The sequence below is a fragment of the Blennius ocellaris genome, assembly GCF_963422515.1.
Source record: "Blennius ocellaris genome assembly, chromosome: 3".
NCBI lineage: Eukaryota > Metazoa > Chordata > Actinopteri > Blenniiformes > Blenniidae > Blennius > Blennius ocellaris.
In genome coordinates, this window is record NC_137652.1 from 2,160,948 (window position 1) to 2,183,066 (window position 22,119).

Consider the following 22,119-nt stretch of genomic DNA (forward strand, 5'->3'; position numbering starts at 1 on the left):
TCCGTAGTAAGAACAATACAAAGAAGAAGAAATAAAGCAAACCAACAAGTGTCAAGCCTTTCTATTGACACAGCTGGTAAAACCACTACGGTGCTATTTAACAAATCACAGCGTCATTTAATACAGAAAGCCAAACCAGACAAACCACATCACGGTGTGGCTCGCTTGGTAGAACTACCGTCTCCCAACCGGAAGGTTTCTGGTTCGATCCCAACAGGTACCGGTGGTGCAAAAAAATGGCAGTAATTTACCACCATCCAGTGTCTTTCAGCCTTATATAATACATTATTATTATTATTAAAGACTGGATGATTCAATACACGCGCTCTTATGAAATAAAGCGTCTATCTTTCTTTACGCCTTCTCAGCGTCAGATGCCTTTACTCTGAAAGGGTGGAGCGGCCACATCCTGTCTACGCGCGCTTGACGCTTGACGCGCCCTCACGCCGCCGCGCGTGCTTGGATCCCCGAAACGTAGCCTGGCGGTCGGGAGGGGAACCAGCGACCAGGGAGGGGGTGAAAGTAAACCGAGCGGCCAACGTCGATGGTTCCGGCGTGAGATGAGCTGAGCGACGCGGGGCGGCTGACGGTAAGAGGACGCGGGGATAAAGGGTCCCCCCACCGGGGGGGATAAAGGGTCCCCCCGCTGCCGGGGGCAAGTTCAGTAAAGTTCCTCGGGGCCCCGCATCGCTGGCAGCCGCCTGCTCACTTCTGGTGAGGCCGGAACGGTTCTGCTGCGGGGCGGACGACGTGTCGCCGGAACGCTCGTGTCGCCGCCGTGTTTCTAACGGGACGCTTGAATCCGCCTTTGTTCGACCGTCCGAAGAGGTCGCGACTCTGAGTTTGCGGCTAAAAGCCTTTTTTTCCCAGCAGGACTGTTGAAGCGGAGGACACACCGGAAGTCCTCCAGATAACGGGTCTCTGCGATGGAGGCTGGACACGTTATCCGGAGGACACACCGGAAGTCCTCCAGATAACGGGTCTCTGTGTGCGATGGACACGTTATCCGGAGGACACACCGGAAGTCCTCCAGATAACGGGTCTCTGTGTGCGATGGACACGTTATCCGGAGGACACACCGGAAGTCCTCCGGATAACGGGTCTCTGTGTGCGATGGACACGTTCCATTCCACCCTGAGGAAAGACACTGAGGGACGGAGGCAGGACTTTATCAAGTTTTGACTTTGTAGGTCGTCACAATGTCGGTTTCTGTCACACAAACCAACAAGCCAGTGGCGGCGCTCGTCCTGCGTCCCCAACAACTGGACTGTTTGTCCTGCTGGAGACGGTTTAGTTTGAAGGGAGTGTTCATGTTCTGTCTGGTCCACCAGGGTGTCTTCAGGGGGGGGGGGGGGGGACCTTTCGCTGGACGAGAAACTCAGAGTAAGTTAACCCTGAAATGAGTTTTCCATTCCAGAAAGAGAGCCGAGTTAAGCTCGGGGTCAGTCACCGTGGTAACAGACCCTAAACTGAACCTGCTGGCTGTCACCATGGTAACAGACATCTTTATATACTAGTTTATGAGCAGGAATCTACAAACTTCTGTGTTTTTGGTGTGTTTGGTGAGTCACAGCGCCCCTGCAGGCCTGGCAGGTGAACTGCAGCCTCGTGTTGAGTCGAGTTCATAGTGACGTGTGGATGGAGGTTTAATTTGAGAAGTCAGGGATGAAGAAAGTTTGTTTTTTGTGGTTTGGATGTGGCCTTAAGTCCAGGCTTGGAAGCAAAATATGCCCCCCCCCCAAAAAAAAAAAAAAAAAAATCACCCTAAAACACACTGAGGACCAATCTTGATGGTTATTTCCCTTCATAATTATGAAGTAAAATATTGTAAAACTATGTTTGTGTATGAGTTTATAAGGGCAAGGTGACACCCTGGGCAGTAACACAAACTTCCTAAATAAATATGAAGGTGAAATGTGAGTCATTTGACGTTGCCTTTTCATGACTTTGTCATTTAAGTTCCCTGAAATGAAATAATGGTGAAAGTTACCTTGAACTCCTGAAGGACAGAATCCCGGCGGTCCCTGAACCTTCTGAATAAACAGCGCGGCGTTGTGTGTCACAGTACACAGCAGTGAGTCTGGTCTGTAGGCCTGCAGTCGTCTGACGTGGATTTATGGTCACTCGGGGCCAACGCTGCTCCGGCCAATGAGGTAGCGGCACGCAGACGCTGTCTTGACACGAAACGAATTTTTCTTTGAACGTCGGTTCCTTGGGAACCCAGTGCTGCACACAGTTCCAGGGTGGAGGTGAATAATTGTCTAATAATTATATTTTATTGTTCCTGGTAATAGTGAGCAAACACGTCCACATTAAAAAATTAAAGTAGTATTTCTATTCTAAACTGATTTAATCTGACAATTAGCTTAATTCTCATTTGTAAGTCTCTGTGATTTAATATTTCACAGCAAAATGTGGCAGTACTGTGTTGGACCTTCTTCTGTTCTGTTTTGTTTTTTGCATTCAAACTTTTTGTTGTTTGGATGGATGTTTGAGAGATGCCTGACAGGAAGAGTTGGTTTTCTATGTGCAAATCGCAGAGATGTGTTTTCTATTTGGTGATATGGTTATTTGATAGTTTGAAATTATTGGACCACCTATATATTTATATTTATATTTATAACACTGGCATGTTCTTGGTAACACATAGGCCTGAGTGGCATTTCTGTTCATTCATATATTACATTTCACACGTGAACATTGATATGGATTTAGAATGTTTCACGTCACTCGTTATAGCCTCCAGTCCCTTCCTCTTTTTTTTTTTATAGCACATGTCATGTGTTTGTGCTGCGCTATATATTTATGTATGCAGGCGACTCATTGATGACTTTGAGTCCCACCGTCAAATAATCCTAATATCCCCTTCAAAAGACACAGTGGTTGATTTTAGAAAACCACGAGACAGAGACGGAGTCGCTTTAATTAAATTTAATTTAATTTTTATCTCTTATGAGAAGGCAAATGCATCACAAACTCTGCAACCCCGTTGAACCTTGACTGTGTTTGGAATTCTCCCGTCAGAGAGGAAAACCGTGTGTAAAGCCATTGAATCTGCCGGCGAGTGTAGAGACTGGGCTCACGCTCTTTCTTCTGCTCCCCTCAGCCAATCAGGAGCTTCGCCTCAAGTAAACCCCGCCTCCCGCTCAGCCTACCCCCCCCCCCCCCCTCCCTGCTCAATTTCTGTGTCATCCTACAGACGTCCCATCCTTTTTCGCTTCCTCCTGCTTGTGCATGAAGCGAAAGGCAAAGACCAAATTACTATCCGATAGTGAAAGGGATCAAAGAGTGTTCGGCCCGGGATGAACCGGAGGGGTTGGATGGAAAAATATCCGGAGTCTGTGCGCACAAACCCTCATGTGAGTCCAAAGGCTTTAATTCCTTTATTATCAGTGGCTTGTTTTTTTTATTATTATTATATTTCATTGGGTCGGGTGGCATCAAGCCTCTATCATAGGCTGCTTTCTCCTTTGATGTCGTCTCCTTTCTTCATACTGGGAGTCTCCATCTGCTTGTGTTGCTGTGTCATTCCTGCCCGACGCCTCCTGCCTCCACTGCCCCCCTCCTGCCTCCCTGCCCCCCTCCTGCCTCCACTGCCCACCTCCTGCCTCCCTGCCCCCCTCCTGCCTCCCTGCCCCCCTCCTGCCTCCCTGCCCCCCTCCTGCCTCCACTGCCCCCCTCCTGCCTCCCTGCCCCCCTCCTGCCTCCACTGCCCACCTCCTGCCTCCCTGCCCCCCTCCTGCCTCCCTGCCCCCCTCCTGCCTCCCTCCTCCCTCCTCCCTCCCTGCCCCCCTCCTGGCTCCACTGCCCCCCTCCTGCCTCCACTGCCCCCCTCCTGCCTCCCTCCAGCCTCCCTCCTGCCTCCCTCCCCCCTCCTGCCTCCCTCCTTCCTCCCTGCCCCCCTCCTGCCTCCCTGCCCCCCTCCTGCCTCCCTGCCCCCCTCCTGACTCCCTCCTCCCTCCTGCCTCCCTGCCCCCCTCCTGCCTCCCTCCTCCCTCCTGCCTCCCTGCCCCCCCTCCTGCCTCCCTGCCCCCCCCATCCAAACCACGCTGGCTGCTGCCTCCGTCTTGTGACGCTGAGAGGAATGTGCAGCAGGATGAAAGCGATCACACGCCGCTCACCCAACATGGCTTATTAGCCTGTTCGTCTCGTCTGCGACAAAAGAAGGACTGTTCCTCCGTCCCCCGTCCACATCTGCCGTTAACGTTTCCGCCCCGAGGCGTGAGCCGGCGAACATCTGGCGCCGGCCCGCCGGCCCTCGCCAGTCTCAAGCATGCGTCGCAAGTATTGATTGTTTTTTTTTTTTAGACCTCACTATCGGGTTTATGTGTGTAGATTGGAGTGAGTCTGGCAGAGTCTCGTTTCCTTTCTCGTGTCATAACCTGCACAATGTTTTGGAAATAAGGATAGAATCTGAAGAATTTCGGAAGCAGGATAGTTCTGTGTGTAATACTGTCTGTAACGTCTCGTAACACAAAGCTTGTCAAGATAGTAGATACTTCTTATTAGAATCGGCTGTTCGGGAGGGAACCCAGCAAGTTCGCCATCGTCTGGACTGAAATCATCCTCTGGACTATTTCATTGTTTGGAGAACAAACAGCACATTAAAGAGGTTTAGAAGTTTTATACTGCTGACTATTAGGAGACAGGAGGGACTGTTAGGAGATATGAGGGACTGGTAGGAGATAGGAGAGACTGGTAGGAGACAGGAGGGACTGGTAGGAGGCAGGAGAGACTGGTAGGAGACAGGAGGGACTGTTAGGAGATAGGAGGGACTGTTAGGAGATAAGAGGGACTGGTAGGAGATAGGAGAGACTGGTAGGAGATAGGAGAGACTGGTAGGAGATGGGAGAGACTGATAGGAGATGGGAGAGACTGGTAGGAGGCAGGAGAGACTGGTAGGAGACAGGAGAGACTGTTAGGAGACAGGAGGGACTGTTAGGAGATAGGAGGGACTGTTAGGAGATAAGAGGGACTGGTAGGAGATAGGAGAGACTGGTAGGAGATAGGAGAGACTGGTAGGAGATGGGAGAGACTGATAGGAGATGGGAGAGACTGGTAGGAGGCAGGAGAGACTGGTAGGAGACAGGAGAGACTGTTAGGAGACAGGAGGGACTGTTAGGAGATAAGAGGGACTGTTAGGAGATAAGAGAGACTGGTAGGAGATAGGAGAGACTGTTAGGAGATAAGAGAGACTGGTAGGAGACAGGAGGGACTGTTAGGAGACAGGAGGGACTATTAAGAGACAGGAGAGACTGGTAGGAGATAGGAGAGACTGGTAGGAGATAGGAGAGACTGGTAGGACACCCGTGATTCGCTCTGATTGGCCGGTCACATCAAACTTCTGATGCGTCAGCCTAGAACCGCCACATCTCGAGTGCTCTGTATGCTGAAGCTCTATGCTGACACGCTGCCACACAGCATAGAACTGCAACATGTAGAATGTGCATAGAGACGATTCTATGATCTCTGCTTTGTCAACACGTTCTAATCCTTGACGATCGACTGTCGCCGTATCTCACACGTGGGTTGATGTCCTGGTTTTCCTCCCGTGTTGATGGGGTGTGAGTGTGACCTCGGCCTCGCCACGCAAAGAGCTTCAGCATGTTTCTCCCTTGTGGTAAACTGTGTTGGCATGTGTTGCTCATGGAAATGACGAAGCAATTTTAGTGTAGTTTTGTTGTGTTTTCATGCTTCAGCCTCTGAATATTTGGAAGGCCCAAGTGAGTACGACCCGAGGGGGGACTTGTACAATGGAAACAATGGATAATCTACTTTTACACACAGAACTGGGCGTCACCTACTGAATTGTCTTTGTTTTCCAGGAGCTGTACTTTCTGAAGATGCAGAGGAACAGAGACAAGGACCGGGAAAACATGGACGGATCCAATCAGGTGGGATTTCTTTTCTTTTTTTTCTTTTTTTTTGTCTCTTTCCATGAGAAGATTTTGCCGTCACCTCCTTCTGACCATCACTTGCATCTCTTCGTCACCAAACTTCACCAAAAACAGCTTGTTTCCTGTTTGTTTTTGTTAAGGCAGCTCTTTAGCTCCCCCTGGTGGTGGAAGCATTGACTGTCCTGAAGAAGATATGAACTCTTAAGCACATCAGAACACGTTGGAGTTGTTACAGTTAGAAAACGACATTTGTTTTCACTTCGTCCTGCCGACGACATTAAAACCCAAACACACACACGTGAATTGGAACGTTGTCACGTCTGCCATTGCAGCCGTTTTGAGCAAAACCTCCACTAGGGGGCAGTGCACATTGTTAGTTTCACGTTTTCTAATCCAAACATGGATGGAACAGGCTAAAACTGCTCAAATAAATATTTGTGTCCCTCGTAGCGTTTGAAATTGGTTCTGGGATAATTTGTTGTCATGTCATATTATATGACGACAACATGGAATATATTTGGGCCTTTAATGTGAGGCTGTTTTATGTGGAGGAGCGCCAGCCGACCATCGACCTTCCAGAGGCGATCTGCATTGAGTTGTTTGATATTTGTTCATGTCGGCAAACACAACATTTGAGTCGAGATCAGGTTGGGCCTTGAGACTAAAGTGACGCCGGAAGAGCACAAGGAATCGTTCTATAAGCTGTTATTGCTGCCAGAAACGCCACGAGCGTTGTGGTGGCTGTGGAGGGCGTGTTGGGTGTTTAGCCTTGATCTGACCGATGGTTCCCGTGTCGCTTGTGGTGCAGAGCAAGAAGAAGTTGAGAGTGTGCGTGGCGACGTGCAACCGAGCCGACTACTCCAAACTGGCCCCCATCATGTTCGGGATCAAGTCCCACCCGGACGACTTCGACCTGGAGGTCGTGGTGCTGGGCTCGCATCTCATCGACGACTACGGGTGAGCGTTTTCCGAAACGCACTCTCCTGGAACGGCGAACTCCACGAACCCCGCGCGTGAACCTGCGTTCCTTTACCCGTGTGCCGTTCCCCCCCTCCTCACCCCCCCGCAGAAACACGTTCCGCATGATTGAGCAGGACGACTTCGACATCGGCTCGAAGCTCCACACTATCGTGAGAGGGGAGGACGAGGCGGCCATGGTGGAGAGCGTCGGGCTGGCGCTGGTCAAACTCCCCGACGTGCTGCAGAGGCTGCGGCCCGACGTGCTGGTCGTGCACGGCGACCGCTTCGACGCTCTGGCTCTGGCAACCGCCGCGGCGCTGATGAACATCAGGATACTGCACGTGGAGGGTGGAGAGGTGAGTCCGTCTCCGCCCAACCGCCACGAGTACCGAGGAGTGCTGAGCCAGCAATTCCTCTAGATCAGGGGTCGGCAACCTTTCATGCTCAAAGGGACATTTGTAAGTAAGTAAGTAAGTCAAATGTATTTGTAAAGTGCTTTTCACAGATAAAATCACAAAGTGCTGTACAGGAGAAAAGGTAAAAACAACAATATAAAATGTATATACATGTGTAAAATTAAAGTGAGAGTAGTGAAAAACCCATCAACCAAAAGCTCCGAAATAAACATGTTTTCAGATCCTTTTTAAAAGAGACAACAGAGTCTGCCGGGCGCAGAGACAGGGGCAGAGCGTTCCACCGTCTAGGGGCCACAGACTGAAAATAATTACATTTAGAACGCGACAAACAGAAACTCCCATAATGCATTGCAGCTCTCAGCTGGGCTTGTTAGAACCATGAGTGTGAGCGGTGTGGCTTTAATATCCTGTAGTTGTTGTGCGATTCACTACAAATTGCGTCACTCTCCACAAGTCTGCAGTGAACCTCCTGGAATTGTCGGCGCTTCGCAGCGCAGCAGTTTTACTGTGAAAGGTACAGGAAGCTCCCAGCTTCAGATAGCAGTTGAGCCGCTGTCCCGCCATTCTACGTTGTTCATGCTATTGTTGCGTATTGACGCTCACGGAGCCGCAGTGGAGGGACCCCTGCTCTAGATTCTGCTCAATGTGGAAAAACTACTGACCTGGTTTTTTTTCTAAGATAATGTTGAGTATTTTAACACGAAGAATAAATGTATGAAGCTCCACACACAGAGATGAACGACATCCACTAAAGAAAGTCAGGCCACGTTTCCACGAACGCGGGTGTTTATTTCAAAACGCAGCCACGACTCACCTGAAAACTCCGAACACAGTGGACGTCTGGATAGACACATCTGGATATTTACGTCCCAATTTGTGATTCTGATTGGCTGTCATGGCTTCCTGCTTCCCGCTACACTGCCCCCTACTGGTGTGGCGGCTCACAGCAGCTCTGAACCAGGTGGGGATGCAAGTCTGTGTAAATGAAGATTTTATTAACTTTATTAACTACGTTACGTAACCCAGTTACGTCCAAACGTGGCCTCAGACCTTCCGCCGAATGAAAGTTGACATCCCAAAATCTGCACGTCTGCAATTTAGAAACTTGTGCATTTCTCTCCCCCCCCCCCCCACCCCCGTCTGACCGGTCCTGAAGGTCAGTGGCACGATCGACGACTCGATCCGCCACGCCATCTCCAAGCTGGCCCACTACCACGCCTGCTGCACTCGCGTGGCGGAGCAGCACCTCATCGCCATGTGTGAGGACCACGCCCGCATCCTCCTGGCCGGCTGCCCTTCCTACGACAAGCTGCTGCTGACGCACCAGCGGGACGACTACATGGACATCATGAAGAGCTGGCTGGGTACGTGGTGACCTCGGTCACAGGACGGGGGGGGGAGGAGGGGAGGGGGAGGGGGGACCCAGGCCTTCAGTTTCTGCCACCAGGCAGTCAGGAGACTCAACTCCCTCCCCCCCTCTGCCTCTGCCCCCTGCCACAGCCACCCTTACACCCCCCCTCCCCTCCGGCATCTGACATCATGCCCACCCCCCCACTCACAAATGAACATTACCGCTCTACCTCACTCTACCTCACTTTACCTCACTCTACCACACTCTACGTCACTCTACCTCACTCTACCTCACTCTACCTCACTCTACCTCACTTTACGTCACTCTACCTCACTCTACCTCACTTTACCTCACTCTACCACACTCTACCTCACTCTACCTCACTCTACCACACTCTACCTCACTTTACCTCACTCTACCACACTCTACCTCACTCTACCTCACTCTACCACACTCTACCTCACTCTACCTCACTCTACCACACTCTACCTCACTCTACCTCACTCTACCACACTCTACGTCACTCTACCTCACTCTACCTCACTCTACCTCACTCTACCACACTCTACCTCACTTTACGTCACTCTACCTCACTTTACGTCACTCTACCTCACTCTACCTCACTCTACCTCACTTTACCTCACTCTACCACACTCTACCTCACTCTACCTCACTCTACCACACTCTACCTCACTCTACCTCACTCTACCACACTCTACCTCACTCTACCTCACTCTACCACACTCTACCACACTCTACCTCACTCTACCTCACTCTACCTCACTCTACCTCACTCTACCACACTCTACCACACTCTACCACACTCTACCTCACTCTACCACACTCTACCTCACTTTACCCAAATGGACATTGCAATTCATCCGTTCACTGTTACTGTCTATTTATTCTATTTATACTCATACATTGTCACTTTACTGTTTATAGGATTATATGGTGCATATATTTTTACATTTTTAAATTGTTATTTTTAATTATTATTGTTACATGCCTTCTTGCACTGTGGGTCCGAGAGGACTGACATTTCATCTGTGCCGTGTGTCATGCACATTAGCACACTTGACAATAGAGCTGACTTTGCCTTTGACTTTGACTTCGTGGGATGCGGCTTCCCGTTTCAGGCGACAACGTGCAGGACCGCGATTACATCGTGGCGCTGCAGCACCCCGTCACCACGGACATCCAGCACTCCATCAAGATCTACGGCCTGATGCTGGACGCCCTGCTGTCCTTCAACAAGAAGACCCTCATCCTCTTCCCCAACATCGACGCCGGTCAGTGTCACTCCTCGTCCTCGCCGCCCCTTTGGGGGAGTCGGCCGTCTGCGTCACTCGACCCTACGCTTGCAAAACAGGGAGCAAGGAGCTGGTGCGCGTCATGCGAAGGAAGGGCATCGAGCAGCATCCCAACTTCCGGGCGGTGAAGCACATTCCCTTCGAGCAGTTCATCCAGCTCGTCTGCCACGCCGGCTGCATGATCGGGAACAGCAGCTGCGGCGTGAGGGAGGCCGGCGCCTTCGGGACGCCCGTCATCAACCTGGGGACGAGACAGACGGGCAGAGAGACAGGTCGGTGCGGCGGACGCCGGCGCCTTGCGTCAAACTCAGGCCTGCGGAGGTTGACAGACGACTCCTTGTGTCTCATTCAGGGGAAAACGTTCTCCACGTCAGAGACGCAGACACCCACAATAAGATCTACCACGCTCTGGAGCTGCAGTTTGGGAAGCGGTACCCCTGGTACGACCAGCGTCTCCTCTCATTGGGTTTTTCTGTCCTTTGCACCGGGAAGGGGAATGGAGAGGCGGCTCTCGTTCAGAACCGGTTTCCGGTGTTTTAGTTCCGCGGAATCATTTGACGGTTTTTGCAGACGGTAACATGGCGCCCAAGCGGCACAAAGGCCCGCCAGTGTGGTCCGTACGACCTGATCCTAAAGGCTTGAACGTTGACACATCCTCTGCTGTCCACACTGCAGATCAGAATCCATAGAATCCTACCAATCCCTTCAATTCGACCTTTTTATTTGCTTTGGTTCATCAATAAACTCGCAGGAATTGAATTAGAATTTTCCTCATGGCCCGAACTTCCTCGTGCCGTTTGGCACGGTTCCGTCTCAGTGTCACAATTTGATAGATTCTTGTTTTTCAAGGCAAGTTTTCAGTAAGTAAAGGGTTGATGTTGGCCTCCGTCCAGTTTTACTGCGGTTGAAGGATTTATTTGCCTCCAACCCGATACTGCAATGACAATTGGCACAATCCGTCTTTCTTTATAAAGCATTTTTTCACCAAAAAAAAAAGCTCGAGGAAGCCAAAGAGGTCTGCATTAAGTGGGTAACACAATAAAAGCCTTAAACGACGAGTACAGAGGAGACATAGGATAAGCTCCTTATCTATTTACAGCCGGAGGAGAAGAGGCGGCTTGTTAAATTTGATTTATAAAGGGATGAAGGAGGTTCCTGTGCAGCGGGGGGTCGTTCTGTTGTTCAGGTGTTACGGAACAAGTTCATTTTAAAATGGATTCTAAAAGGAACAAGAAAGTACAGTTATGAAAATGTGTGTTTTCAGCATAATGACGTCACATCTGTGGACGTACTTCAGTTGAAGCAGTTAAACCGGCTGAGTGAAGTCAAACCTCCCAACCATAACATTGATTTTAGCGATTAAATCGGCTTTGTGAAGGTACAGGGCTGATGTTTCACCGGTTTGGGATGAATTCTCTCAACAATGTGCTCTATTGTTAAAAAAACAAACCTTTTGCTGTCGTTTATCTTGTATTCATGATTGTAAATGTGAAGAGTTTGTATGACCGCAGGTCTGAGGGTCTCAAACTCCCCCTTTTTTACCGTGGTTCATTCTTTAACTGCAGTTCTGACAGCAATCTTAAAAGATTCTTTTTCTTTCTCCAACGAGCTCCAAGATCTACGGCGATGGAAACGCGGTGCCTCGCATTCTCAAGTTCCTGCGAAGCATCGACCTGGCGGAGCCCCTGCAGAAGACCTTCTGCTTCCCCCCCGTGAAGGACTCCATCTCGCAGGACATCGACCACATCCTGGAGACGCAGAGCGCCCTGGCCATCGACCTGGGAGGGACCAACCTCCGGGTGGCCATCGTCTGCATGAAGGTGAGCGCCGACCCGACGGCCTCCGCTGGGTTCTGCTCACGCTCGCGTCACATTCGCTCTCAAGGGCCTTTTGCTCTGTAGTTCAGTGTTTTTCAACCTTTTTGAGCCAAGGCACACTTTTTTTCTTTGGAAACATCTGGAGGCACACCACCACCACCCGAAAATGTTAAAACGTGAAACTCTGTAGCCTCTATTAACCCTTGGATGCACAACCTACCAGTACCTACACTCTTCCACAAGTGGGGTCAAAAATGACCCCAATTCAAATCAATGCATTTTTGCAATATACTGGGTTGTTATTCTTCAAAATCTTTAAAACAAAGAGTTGTAATATTTTCATATTCTAGGTATTCCTCAAAAAACATGTTTGGGACATGAGGCCATTTGCATTGTTATTTATTTTTTTCTTTAATTGTAAGAAATTGCAGTTTTTGTATGACTACCCCACTCTTGCACAAGTGGGCTCAAAAATGACCCCAACCAGTTCCTATGGAATCTTCTATGAAACTTTAATTCTTAGCAATTCTGACAATCCTACTTACATATCTGATGTTGTCCCACACATCTGATGCAACTTTGACAAAAAATTAATAAAAATGCAAATGGCCTCACGTCACAAACATGTTTTTTGAGGAATACCTGGAATATGAATATATTACAACTTTTCATTTTAAAGATGTTGAAGAATAACAACACGTGGGGTCATTTTTGACCCCACGTGTGCGTCTAAGGGTTAACAATATAAAGTCTTTCTCATTAAAGTTTTATCAACAGAAATCCAGTAAATCCAGAAAGCAAGGATTTTTTTTTAATAGTGCCTCCCTCAGTGTGAAACCTGGACCTGATGGATGAAGAGCTGAGATCCTGGTTTTCAAAAACTTCTCCATCACTGTCACTGACACAGTACTTTGATACAAGATGGTAGCAGGAGGTGGAGATGAACCACACTGACGTCTGTCACTTTACATTTCACCGGCAAAGTTCTGTGCTGCCCTCTAGTGGCGAAGAGTATTTATACATGATTACTCTGCAACACACTGTCGCTGTGAGAGCAGATGATTTTTTTTTGAAAAAATGTGAAATGTGATAATTTCCCACGGCTGAAGGTTGAAAAACTCTACTGTAGTGCCTCTAGACTCGTGATAAACCTTCATTTGAAACACAACCAGAGCTCATTTGCAGGAATCCAGACACATTTGAGCCACTTGACTGAACAAAAGGCACTATCTTCTGCGACTGCGGAAACAAACATTTCCATGAGACCCCCTGCTGTGACGCGCCCCTCAGATAAACACGGCGAGACGCCACCACGTCACTGACGCCCACATTTAACACCCATGTTCCTCGGCGGTCAGTTTGCAGAGCACAGGACTGCAGCCGAGCACCGGAACGTGTCGGGACGCGACACCGACCGTCGTCCAACTCGTGTTGTAATGTCGCTCTCCTGCCAGTAGGTGGCGCACCGACACCACCAAACGAATGCAGCCTGACCTTTTCCAACCACAGCCAGCAGGATGGCGTCACTCGGTTAAATAGAACTTAAATTAAATCTCACATACCTTCGTGCCGAAGCCTTTCTTACTGTTGTAGGGTTATATAATAGTACAGCTCTTAATGAGTCCTATCTGATCTGGTTCATTACACTGTTTATCTATAAAAATAACTCCAGTGACGCCGTTTTGTGACGATCACTGATTTACCTTCTACCTCTCTGTCCCTCCGTCTCTGCAGGGCAGCGTCGTGAAGAAATACGTCCAGCCCAATCCGAAGACCTTCGAGGACAGGATGGGCCTCATCATCCAGATGTGCAGGGACGCCATGAAAGACGCCGTCTGCCTCAACTGCAGGATACTTGGTGTCGGTATGGAAACACACTCCTCCATCCTTTAGTGTAATAATGAAACCCCCCCCCCAAAAAAAACAACAACTGCCAGGCTGGAAATCAAGTTTTAAAAGACTTATATTATATCATATATTTCATATGGCATATTGCATGTACATATACATATATTTATACATGTGCAAGTACACTATTACCATTGGTATTATTATTATTATAAGTATACTATTACTATTGGTATTATTAGTATTGTTATTATTATTATTATTATTACTGATTATATATATATATGTATATTGTTGTTATTGTTGTTTTATTGCTACCATTATTAGTAGTACTATACACGAGTATTATACACTATTACACATTGTTATTATCTGTATTATTATTATTATTATTATATAATGGTACTTCTAATGGCTCTGCCACTGCACCTTACTATTTATTTATCTTGCTTTTATCTCCTGCTGATTTCTAAGTGCCCATGTTCCGTTCTGTGTTTTACTTTATGTCTTCTACCCAGATATTTTAATATTTTTGTTTTTTACTTTTATTTCTATTCTGTTGTATTTTATAATATTCGTATGTACCAGAATGCTGCAACAAGACAATTTCCCTTCGGGGATGAATAAAGTAATTATCCATCTATCCATCTATCTAAAAGCCGACCTGTACTTCCCAGGCGTGTCCACCGGGGGGCGCGTGAATCCACAGGAGGGCCTGGTTCTGCACTCCACCAACCTGATACAGGAGTGGTCCTCGGTGGACCTGCGGACCCCCATCTCCGACGCCCTGCACCTGCCCGTCTGGGTCGACAACGACGGAAACTGCGCCGCCCTGGCGGAGAGGAAGTTTGGTCACGGGAAGGGGGTGGAGAACTTCGTCGCCGTCATCACGGGGACGGGTGAGGGGCGGCGGCAGGCCGTTGTTTGAAAAACAACAACAAAAACTCCAGTTTGTAGCACTCGACCTGACTGAAATACAGTTAAATAATAATATAAATATTGTATTTATAATGTAAATAAATTGATTAAAAAGAAAATTAACTACTGCAAGTCCCCTATACTCAAGTATTCCCGTATACAAACTGTCTGAGCTGGCAAATCGTCATAGTTACTGATAAATATATAATAGAAGTAAAGAACAAGAAAAGCAGCTAAAGTAAAACGCCTCTACAAGCACGTGTTCATAGTTTGTAGTTTCTAACGTGTAGGAACATCAGAAACATGTTGAGTTCAGACCTTCAGGCCGTTTTGAGGCACAACTTGTGCTTTTTACACACTATAAGTCACATTTTGTTCAGTTTCTGGGCCGAACATGCAATTTAGTGTGACGGAATATTGCCACTAGATGTCGCTGTATGATAACGTCAGAACGCTTCCATCATGTCACTATTAAACCTTTTGGCTTTAACGAACGTATCTAATAATATAATAACAGTGATTTGCATTCAAATAAAATATAAAATCCAGCGTTTACATTTTGCCCACCGAGGATCTCCGACTTTGACGCGCCGAGTTTGAGCCTCGCTTAAACGTTGTGCGTCGTGACTCCAACATCCTGGCAGGAAGCCAAAAATGACGTGGTGTCGTTGGCGCGCAGGGATCGGCGGCGGGATCGTCCACCACAACGAGCTGGTGCACGGCAGCACGTTCTGCGCGGCGGAGCTGGGCCACATCGTGGTGTCGCTGGACGGCCCCCAGTGCTCGTGCGGGGGCCACGGCTGCATCGAGGCCTACTCGTCCGGCATGGCCCTGCAGAAGGAGGCCAAGCGGCTGCACGACGGTGAAACATGGTTTTTTTAAAATATTACAAATCTATAAATGTTACAACGACTTGAGAATTTGAAAGAAAACTATGATCTGGGGGACACGTGACTTTTATGGATACCTGCAGTTGCGGGACTCTTGCAGAAGAGAAATCCAGACTGACCCCCTCCGGAGAAGTGAACAGTGTGATGCAAAGCATGTATGGAAAAGTGACACAAGAATAATTTCAGCAGTTTATCCGGGGCTAAACTCGCGTGATTAGAACTCAGCCAATTACATGAAAGGAAAGCGGGAGAAGGAGTTTAATATGGAAATCACAGACGATCGATCGGCTTAAAATGTGGAAGATCCACCAAACATCCACGAGTTCGCGGATCTGGAGGGAGTTCTGCTGGAAAAGTCTGGTGCGTCTCTTTATCGCACCAAAGTTGAAAAGTAAACAGCGAAATAGACGACAGAAATGTTGGAGGGATTGTGGAGAAGTTGACGTGGACCACTCACACGTCTTTTGGAAATGTCATAAAATAGCTGTATTATGGGAGATGGAGTGTGGAGGGATACGACAAACGATGGGTTCTGAGATCCCAATGTGCTGCAGTGGACTGTATCTGTGCCATTTGTCTGATGAGGGTCTAGCGGGAAAGCATTTATACCTGGTTAACATACTTTTAGTGGCTTTTAAAAACGCTATTACCAGGAACTGGGGGGGAGATAGAACCACCAGCAAAGGACCAATGGCTGACAATTGTACACTATGGAAAAACTCACTAACGCTGCGACTCCAAGAAGCACAAATACACAAAAAATGGAACAAATGGATTGAATACAATAAAACGGAACGGCAGAATGTTATTTTTGTGTTGATAAAATTCAAATAAAAAATTAAGTGAAGGAAAAAAAAGATAAGATAAGATTTATTGATCTCACAAAGGAGAAATGTACTTGTTCCATTCTGCTCTTAAGGACTCAGGAGTAGGAAAGACAAGAAATGTGCAAAGAATAGAGGTCTTAATATGTATATAAGACATTGTATATAGTCTTATATACAATGACTATCAAGAACTCTTAAGGGCCAAAAGTATTTACAGTAGAAAGTAATAAGTAAAATAAAATAAAGTAGGACTAAAATAAAAATCACAGACTATAATAAAGTATAATAAGTTCTAAGGGGAGCAAAGTATACAGTAAGATGAAATACAAGGAAATTAAACTATGATGGGGGGGCAAAGTGTAGAATAAAGTACAATAAACATACTATAGTGATCTCACATTCTACTGATACTGATCTCATACACGTCGACACGCCTGCAGGGAAGTGGCGTCTGATTTCTGTTGGATAACAGTTTAACCTGTGTGTTTGAAGGAAGCGCTCGTCAAAAAGATGAAAAAGATTTGGCAGCTTGTCTGTTCTGGGGGGAGAAAGAGAAGAGAAAAGACTCAAATATAGCAGGAATGTGTCGAAGGATTCCGTGTGTGTGACGGAGGTGTGTTCTTCCAGAGGACCTGCTGCAGGTGGAGGGGATGGACGTGAAGCTGTCTGAGCCAATCACCGCCGCCCACCTCATCAGCGCTGCCAGGATGGGGAATTCCAAAGCCGACGCCGTTCTGCACAAGGGTCAGAGCTCCAGCTGCACAGAGGCGCCGAGTCTCGAGCGCACAATGTGGTCCGACCACAAGTTTCTCTGACACGCGATGTCGCAAACGTGACAAGAAGACGTGTTCGTATGCAAATCCCCCGACCGCGGAGGAGCGTTTCCTCATCACAGAGAGAGAGAAGGAACCAACAACACGTGTAGCACAAGAGCTCGACTCCTCGTCTGTGTGGAAACAATATATTGATACGAACTGGTGATTAAAGTCTCCACCTTCAGGAAGGCGTGTTAGTAAAAGTTCAATACCCTCACTATTATATATATGTATATATATGTATATATATGTATATATATATATACTGTAGCTGCTTCTGAACAGGTTGAGGGACTGGAAACGTTCCTCAGATCAATACCAGGATGTATTGATCGGCGCGCCTCCACGAAAACGACTCCACTGCACAAAAACAAAGTTTGTCCACTAGAGGGAGCAGTTCTGCCGATAGTACGACTCCCTGGACACTTATTGTCACGTTAAAGGACAGGAAAACCACACTGTCTGAAAATAAATGAAGAAAAAAGAAAGTTAGAACTTTTAGTTGATGTATTGAAGAGATGAGGAGCTCAGATGACTTGAAATGAGAAGAACTGAGAGCATCAGACTGACTTGGTCTGGATTGAAGCTGAAAACAGGATTTGTGGTGTGAAAAAAGAGCTTCTGACCTCGTTCTTCTGGAACAACCGACCTGTTTAGTGTGTAAAATGACTTTTCTCGTCCAGTCTGATGGACGGAGCGTCGCCACATGGCGTGTCGCTACACGGAGCGTCGCTACACGGCGCGTCGCTACACAGATTGTCGCTACACGGCGCATCGCTACACAGATTGTCGCTACACGGCGTGTCGCCACACGGAGCGTCGCTACACGGAGCGTCAATACACAGATTGTCGCCACACGGCGCGTCGCCACACGGCGCGTTGCTACACAGATTGTTGCTACACGGCGCATCGCTACACAGATTGTCGCCACACGGTGTGTCGCCACACGGAGCGTCGCTACACGGAGCGTCGCTACACGGAGCGTCAATACACAGATTGTTGCTACACGGCGCAGCGCTACACAGATTGTCGCTACACGGCGTGTCGCCACACGCCAATCTGTAACGTCTCTCCGTCGTTACAGACTGGATGGGCGGAGTCACGTCTCTCACGCGGTACAGCGTCTTAAAGGGACAGGCGACCTACACACTCCAAACCAACCAACCTTTTCTTTTTGTTTTAAACACTGAATATGCCGCCGAGGGCAAAATGACGAAGGTCATTGTTCGGTTTATCGCAGGCGACGCCCCAGCGCAGTGAACGTCTGCTCAGGACGCCAGTTTGAGATCGTTGCTGTAAATAATCTTCAACAGAACTGGTGACAGGAGCGACGTGGTCGGCGACCGGGACACACTGGGGCCACTTTGTTAGTATAAGTAACGACGATATCGTTCTTGTCGATATGAGTCTCGTCTTCCAGCTGCTGGCGGATGACGTCATAACGTCGTACTCCGTTACTAGGACTCTTTTAGGAGTACGCTGTGGAACCCCAGACCTGATGCTGGCGTCTCCAGCCAGTAACAACCGTCAGTTCAACTGTGGTTCATTGATACTGAGAGCAAAGAACCGTCACGCCACCAGCAGGGACCAGTGACCTGACCAGCAGGGACCAGTGACCTGACCAGCAGGGACCAGTGACCTGACCAGCAGGGACCAGTGACCCCACCAGCAGGGACCAGTGACCTGACCAGCAGGGTGGTCCTGGTCCGTTTAGCTCTAAATTCTGATGCAGCCGTCGGAAATCCTGAGTCGTCAGACGAGGCGATGGTTTCCAGCCTCGCTGTGAGGCAGTGAGGTGAGGCTGTGAGGTGAGGCTGTGAGGAAGTGAGGTGAGGCTGTGAGGAAGTGAGGCAGTAAGGCAGTGAGGTGAGGCTGTGAGGCCGTGAGGCAGTGAGCCGACGGGAGAGGCTGCAGTCTCCCGGCTTCCTGTTTCAACACGTCGCTGCATTCCTTCCTCTAACCACTAGTTATTTTCCTTCCCAGCGTCTCTGAACGCTGCACCTCTTTCTCTCATCGTACCTGAGCAGCCGTACCTGAGCAGACGTACCTGAGCAGACGTACCTGAGCAGACGAACCTGAGCAGCCGTACCTGAGCAGCCGTACCTGAGCAGCCGAACCTGAGCAGACGAACCTGAGCAGCCGAACCTGAGCAGCCGAACCTGAGCAGACGAACCTGAGCAGACATACCTGAGCAGACGTACCTGAGCAGACGTACCTGAGCAGACGTACCTGAGCAGACGTACCTGAGCAGACGAACCTGAGCAGACGAACCTGAGCAGACGAACCTGAGCAGACGTACCTGAGCAGACGTACCTGAGCAGACGAACCTGAGCAGACGAACCTGAGCAGACGAACCTGAGCAGACGTACCTGAGCAGACGTACCTGAGCAGACGTACCTGAGCAGACGTACCTGAGCAGACGTACCTGAGCAGACGAACCTGAGCAGACGAACCTGAGCAGACGAACCTGAGCAGACGAACCTGAGCAGACGAACCTGAGCAGACGTACCTGAGCAGACGAACCTGAGCAGACGAACCAGACACCGACAAGCTAATGTTGACCACCATCTTATCCGTGATGCAACACGTTGAGTTGCTGCCGGCCGGCCGGTTGCTTTAATGAGCACCGTATTTTCCGCCCTTTAGAGCACACCTGCAAGATTTAACCAAGAAAAAACATATATAAGAAGCACTTGACGCTAAGCTGCAGGCGTCACGTTGTAACAGGGCAGGAATTTCACTGCAGGAACACGGGGATTAATCATGTTTTCGTCAATTCACGCAAATCTGTCTTTCATAGTGCTGGAGCTGCACAACGTTGTGCCTCGTGCTCCTGCTGCGAAGCTGCAGACACACAGAGACACAACCACCAAGTGTTTTATCTCTGTTGATTAAGTATTTTGTCGGCTATTTGCTGATTGTGACTGAGAAGGAAGGTTCCTCCGCCACGGAGTCCAGCGCTCTAGTTTACGTGATGCACCTGAACGCATCATTGCCGGCAGTCAGCAGCACAAGATGAGTTCACCAGGAGCACTAATGTCACTCTTAAGGCCAGTTCTGCGGGAAGCAGAAGCTAGAAACAGCAGGTATCTACATGTGGAAGTAGAATCTGGCGGCGTGAAGCCCGTTGACCCATAAAAATACATAAATTAGCCGCATCGCGTTATAAATAACGAATAACAAATAACTGATATCATCACACTGTGCAATTATTCAATTTTAATCTATCCCATGTCTCATCCTGCTCTTTTATTTATCGTTCATATGCACCTTTTTTTAACGGTTTGACTGTTTGCACTACTTTTTAAAATATATTCAAATACGTTTTTTTTTTTAATGCCTTTTTTACCGGGTTGCTAAGCAACGACATTTCGTTGCCAGTTCCTCACTGTGTGATGTACTGTGCAATGACCAACGACACCATCGAGCAGAAATTTGTCTGAAATGTTGTATAGAGCTGTCCAGTGACTCTCTTACCCCCCCTCCACCCCCCCCCCCCCCCTCCCCCCTGCAGCCGCCACAGCGCTGGGAGTAGGCATCACCAACATCCTCCACATCGTCAACCCGTCCCTGGTGATCCTGTCCGGGGTGCTGGCCTCCACCTACCAGCCCCCGGTGCAGCGCCTCATCTCGGAGCGAGCGCTCTTCTCCACCAGGGGAACCAGAGTCGTCACGTCGCACCTGGAGGAGCCGGCGTTGCTCGGCGCCGCCAGCATGGTGCTGGACTACACCACCAGGAGGATCTATTGAGGTTCAGACGCGGCGGCGGCCCGGACACACCGAGGGGGGGGGGGGTTGCTTTGATACTAATTGCATTGGAATCCTCGTTAGAAATTTTATTTTAATTTTTTAATCGTAACTTTTAAAATGTTATTTGAATGAATCTTTTCCTGTTGTTGGTGATGGAGGTGAAGGAGGTGATGGAGGCGCTCTGTGTTAAAGAAGAGCGATACTCTGATTCCAGCTTGTAATCCCACGTGGCTCCGTTGCACAGGATAGAGGACGTCACTTATTTAACTGACTTTGTTTTTACGCTTCAGCCAAACGGCACAATGCTGGTCTGACGTGGAGCCGGAGGCGGGGAAACTCTGCCGTCTGTTACAGGAGTGACCAAAATATGTCTTAACGCGTGTCGAACGTCGTGTTTCCACTGAACGGCCGCTGCTCACTTTTATGTTCTTCTTCTACTTCCTCACTTTCTATCTCTTCAGGATGTGAACCGTCGTTACATTTCAGTGATCCGTTCGTCGGACTCCAGATTCCGATGAATCGTTTTGCACCAAGACACTGAGAAGTATTTACTGTGTGTCGAGTAAAACCACAGTTTGAGAAGATTCAGTGTTTCCTGGTGTACAAGTATTGTTTTAGTTTGGGTTTTTTTTTTTTAGTTTTTTTAATTCAGTTGCATCACCACAGTGTACCTTATTCAAATACACGACACAGTTCATGTCGTATATATATTTATATGCACGTGTATATTGCTGTGTTGGTCCAAATCCAAACCAGGGCCGTCGATAAGAAATGGACAGAAGTTCTACGAACGTTCTCTGGAGAGCAAAAGACTCTGTACTGAAGTTCTTCTTCCAAAAAAAAAAAAAAAAAAAAATGCTTTTTTGGTACGTGAATGAAATCATGCAAAATTTTAAATAAACATAAAGTGTCGATCAGTCTGAACTCGTGTTCCCAACCCGGACGAGGCTCCGCCTCTCCTCTGGTGGCGACGAAGCACCGTTCACAATTCTGTCCTCGTGAGCTTCAGTCAAATCCTCGTCTGCAAAGAAATGCTGCGATCCAGATCATGCAAACGCCACGCGAGGATGTTTGCCTGCAGTGTTCTGATGGCTTCGCCACTCGGGTACCAGAAGCAGCCGGCGGGACCGACGGAGGTCGAGCGCCTCGTTTTTGTTTTTGGTCTTCAGCCACCGCGGCACTCGCTTCTGGAACCTTCTGAGAGAAAAAACCTCACATTGCTGAGATTCACCAGGAGGATTTGAATTCCTGCAGCGTGGAAATGTTGAAATATTCGCATATTTTGCATATTGTGAGTCTGTCAAATACTTTGAATGT

General features: G+C 48.4%; 1 protein-coding gene across 2 annotated transcripts; it reads left to right on the forward strand.

The window, feature by feature from the left end:
* The first annotated feature begins 458 nt into the window (after positions 1–458).
* On the forward strand, positions 459–21,734 carry gne (glucosamine (UDP-N-acetyl)-2-epimerase/N-acetylmannosamine kinase). 2 transcript variants are annotated; one of them, XM_080520396.1, is made up of 15 exons: positions 485–589; positions 3,200–3,359; positions 5,826–5,894; positions 6,706–6,854; positions 6,967–7,213; positions 8,430–8,637; positions 9,764–9,916; positions 9,997–10,209; positions 10,290–10,377; positions 11,547–11,757; positions 13,489–13,618; positions 14,280–14,501; positions 15,200–15,382; positions 16,865–16,981; positions 20,567–21,734. In XM_080520396.1, exons 2-15 carry the CDS (start codon positions 3,303–3,305, stop codon positions 20,800–20,802), a joined length of 2,283 nt encoding a protein of 760 aa, XP_080376522.1. In that variant the 5' UTR covers positions 485–589; positions 3,200–3,302; the 3' UTR covers positions 20,803–21,734. The 2 variants fall into 2 exon arrangements, with proteins under 2 accessions (XP_080376523.1, XP_080376522.1); XM_080520397.1 differs by lacking the exon at positions 3,200–3,359 and having other exon boundaries at positions 459–589.
* Positions 21,735–22,119: the final 385 nt, after the last annotated feature.

Coding starts and splice junctions, on each gene's coding strand:
- gne (XM_080520396.1), top strand. CDS start 3,303: ATGAACCGGAGGGGTTGGATGGAAAAATATCCGGAGTCTGTGCGCACA. Junction 5,895..6,705: donor ACATGGACGGATCCAATCAG/GTGGGATTTCTT, acceptor CTTGTGGTGCAG/AGCAAGAAGAAGTTGAGAGT. Junction 7,214..8,429: donor TGCACGTGGAGGGTGGAGAG/GTGAGTCCGTCT, acceptor CCGGTCCTGAAG/GTCAGTGGCACGATCGACGA.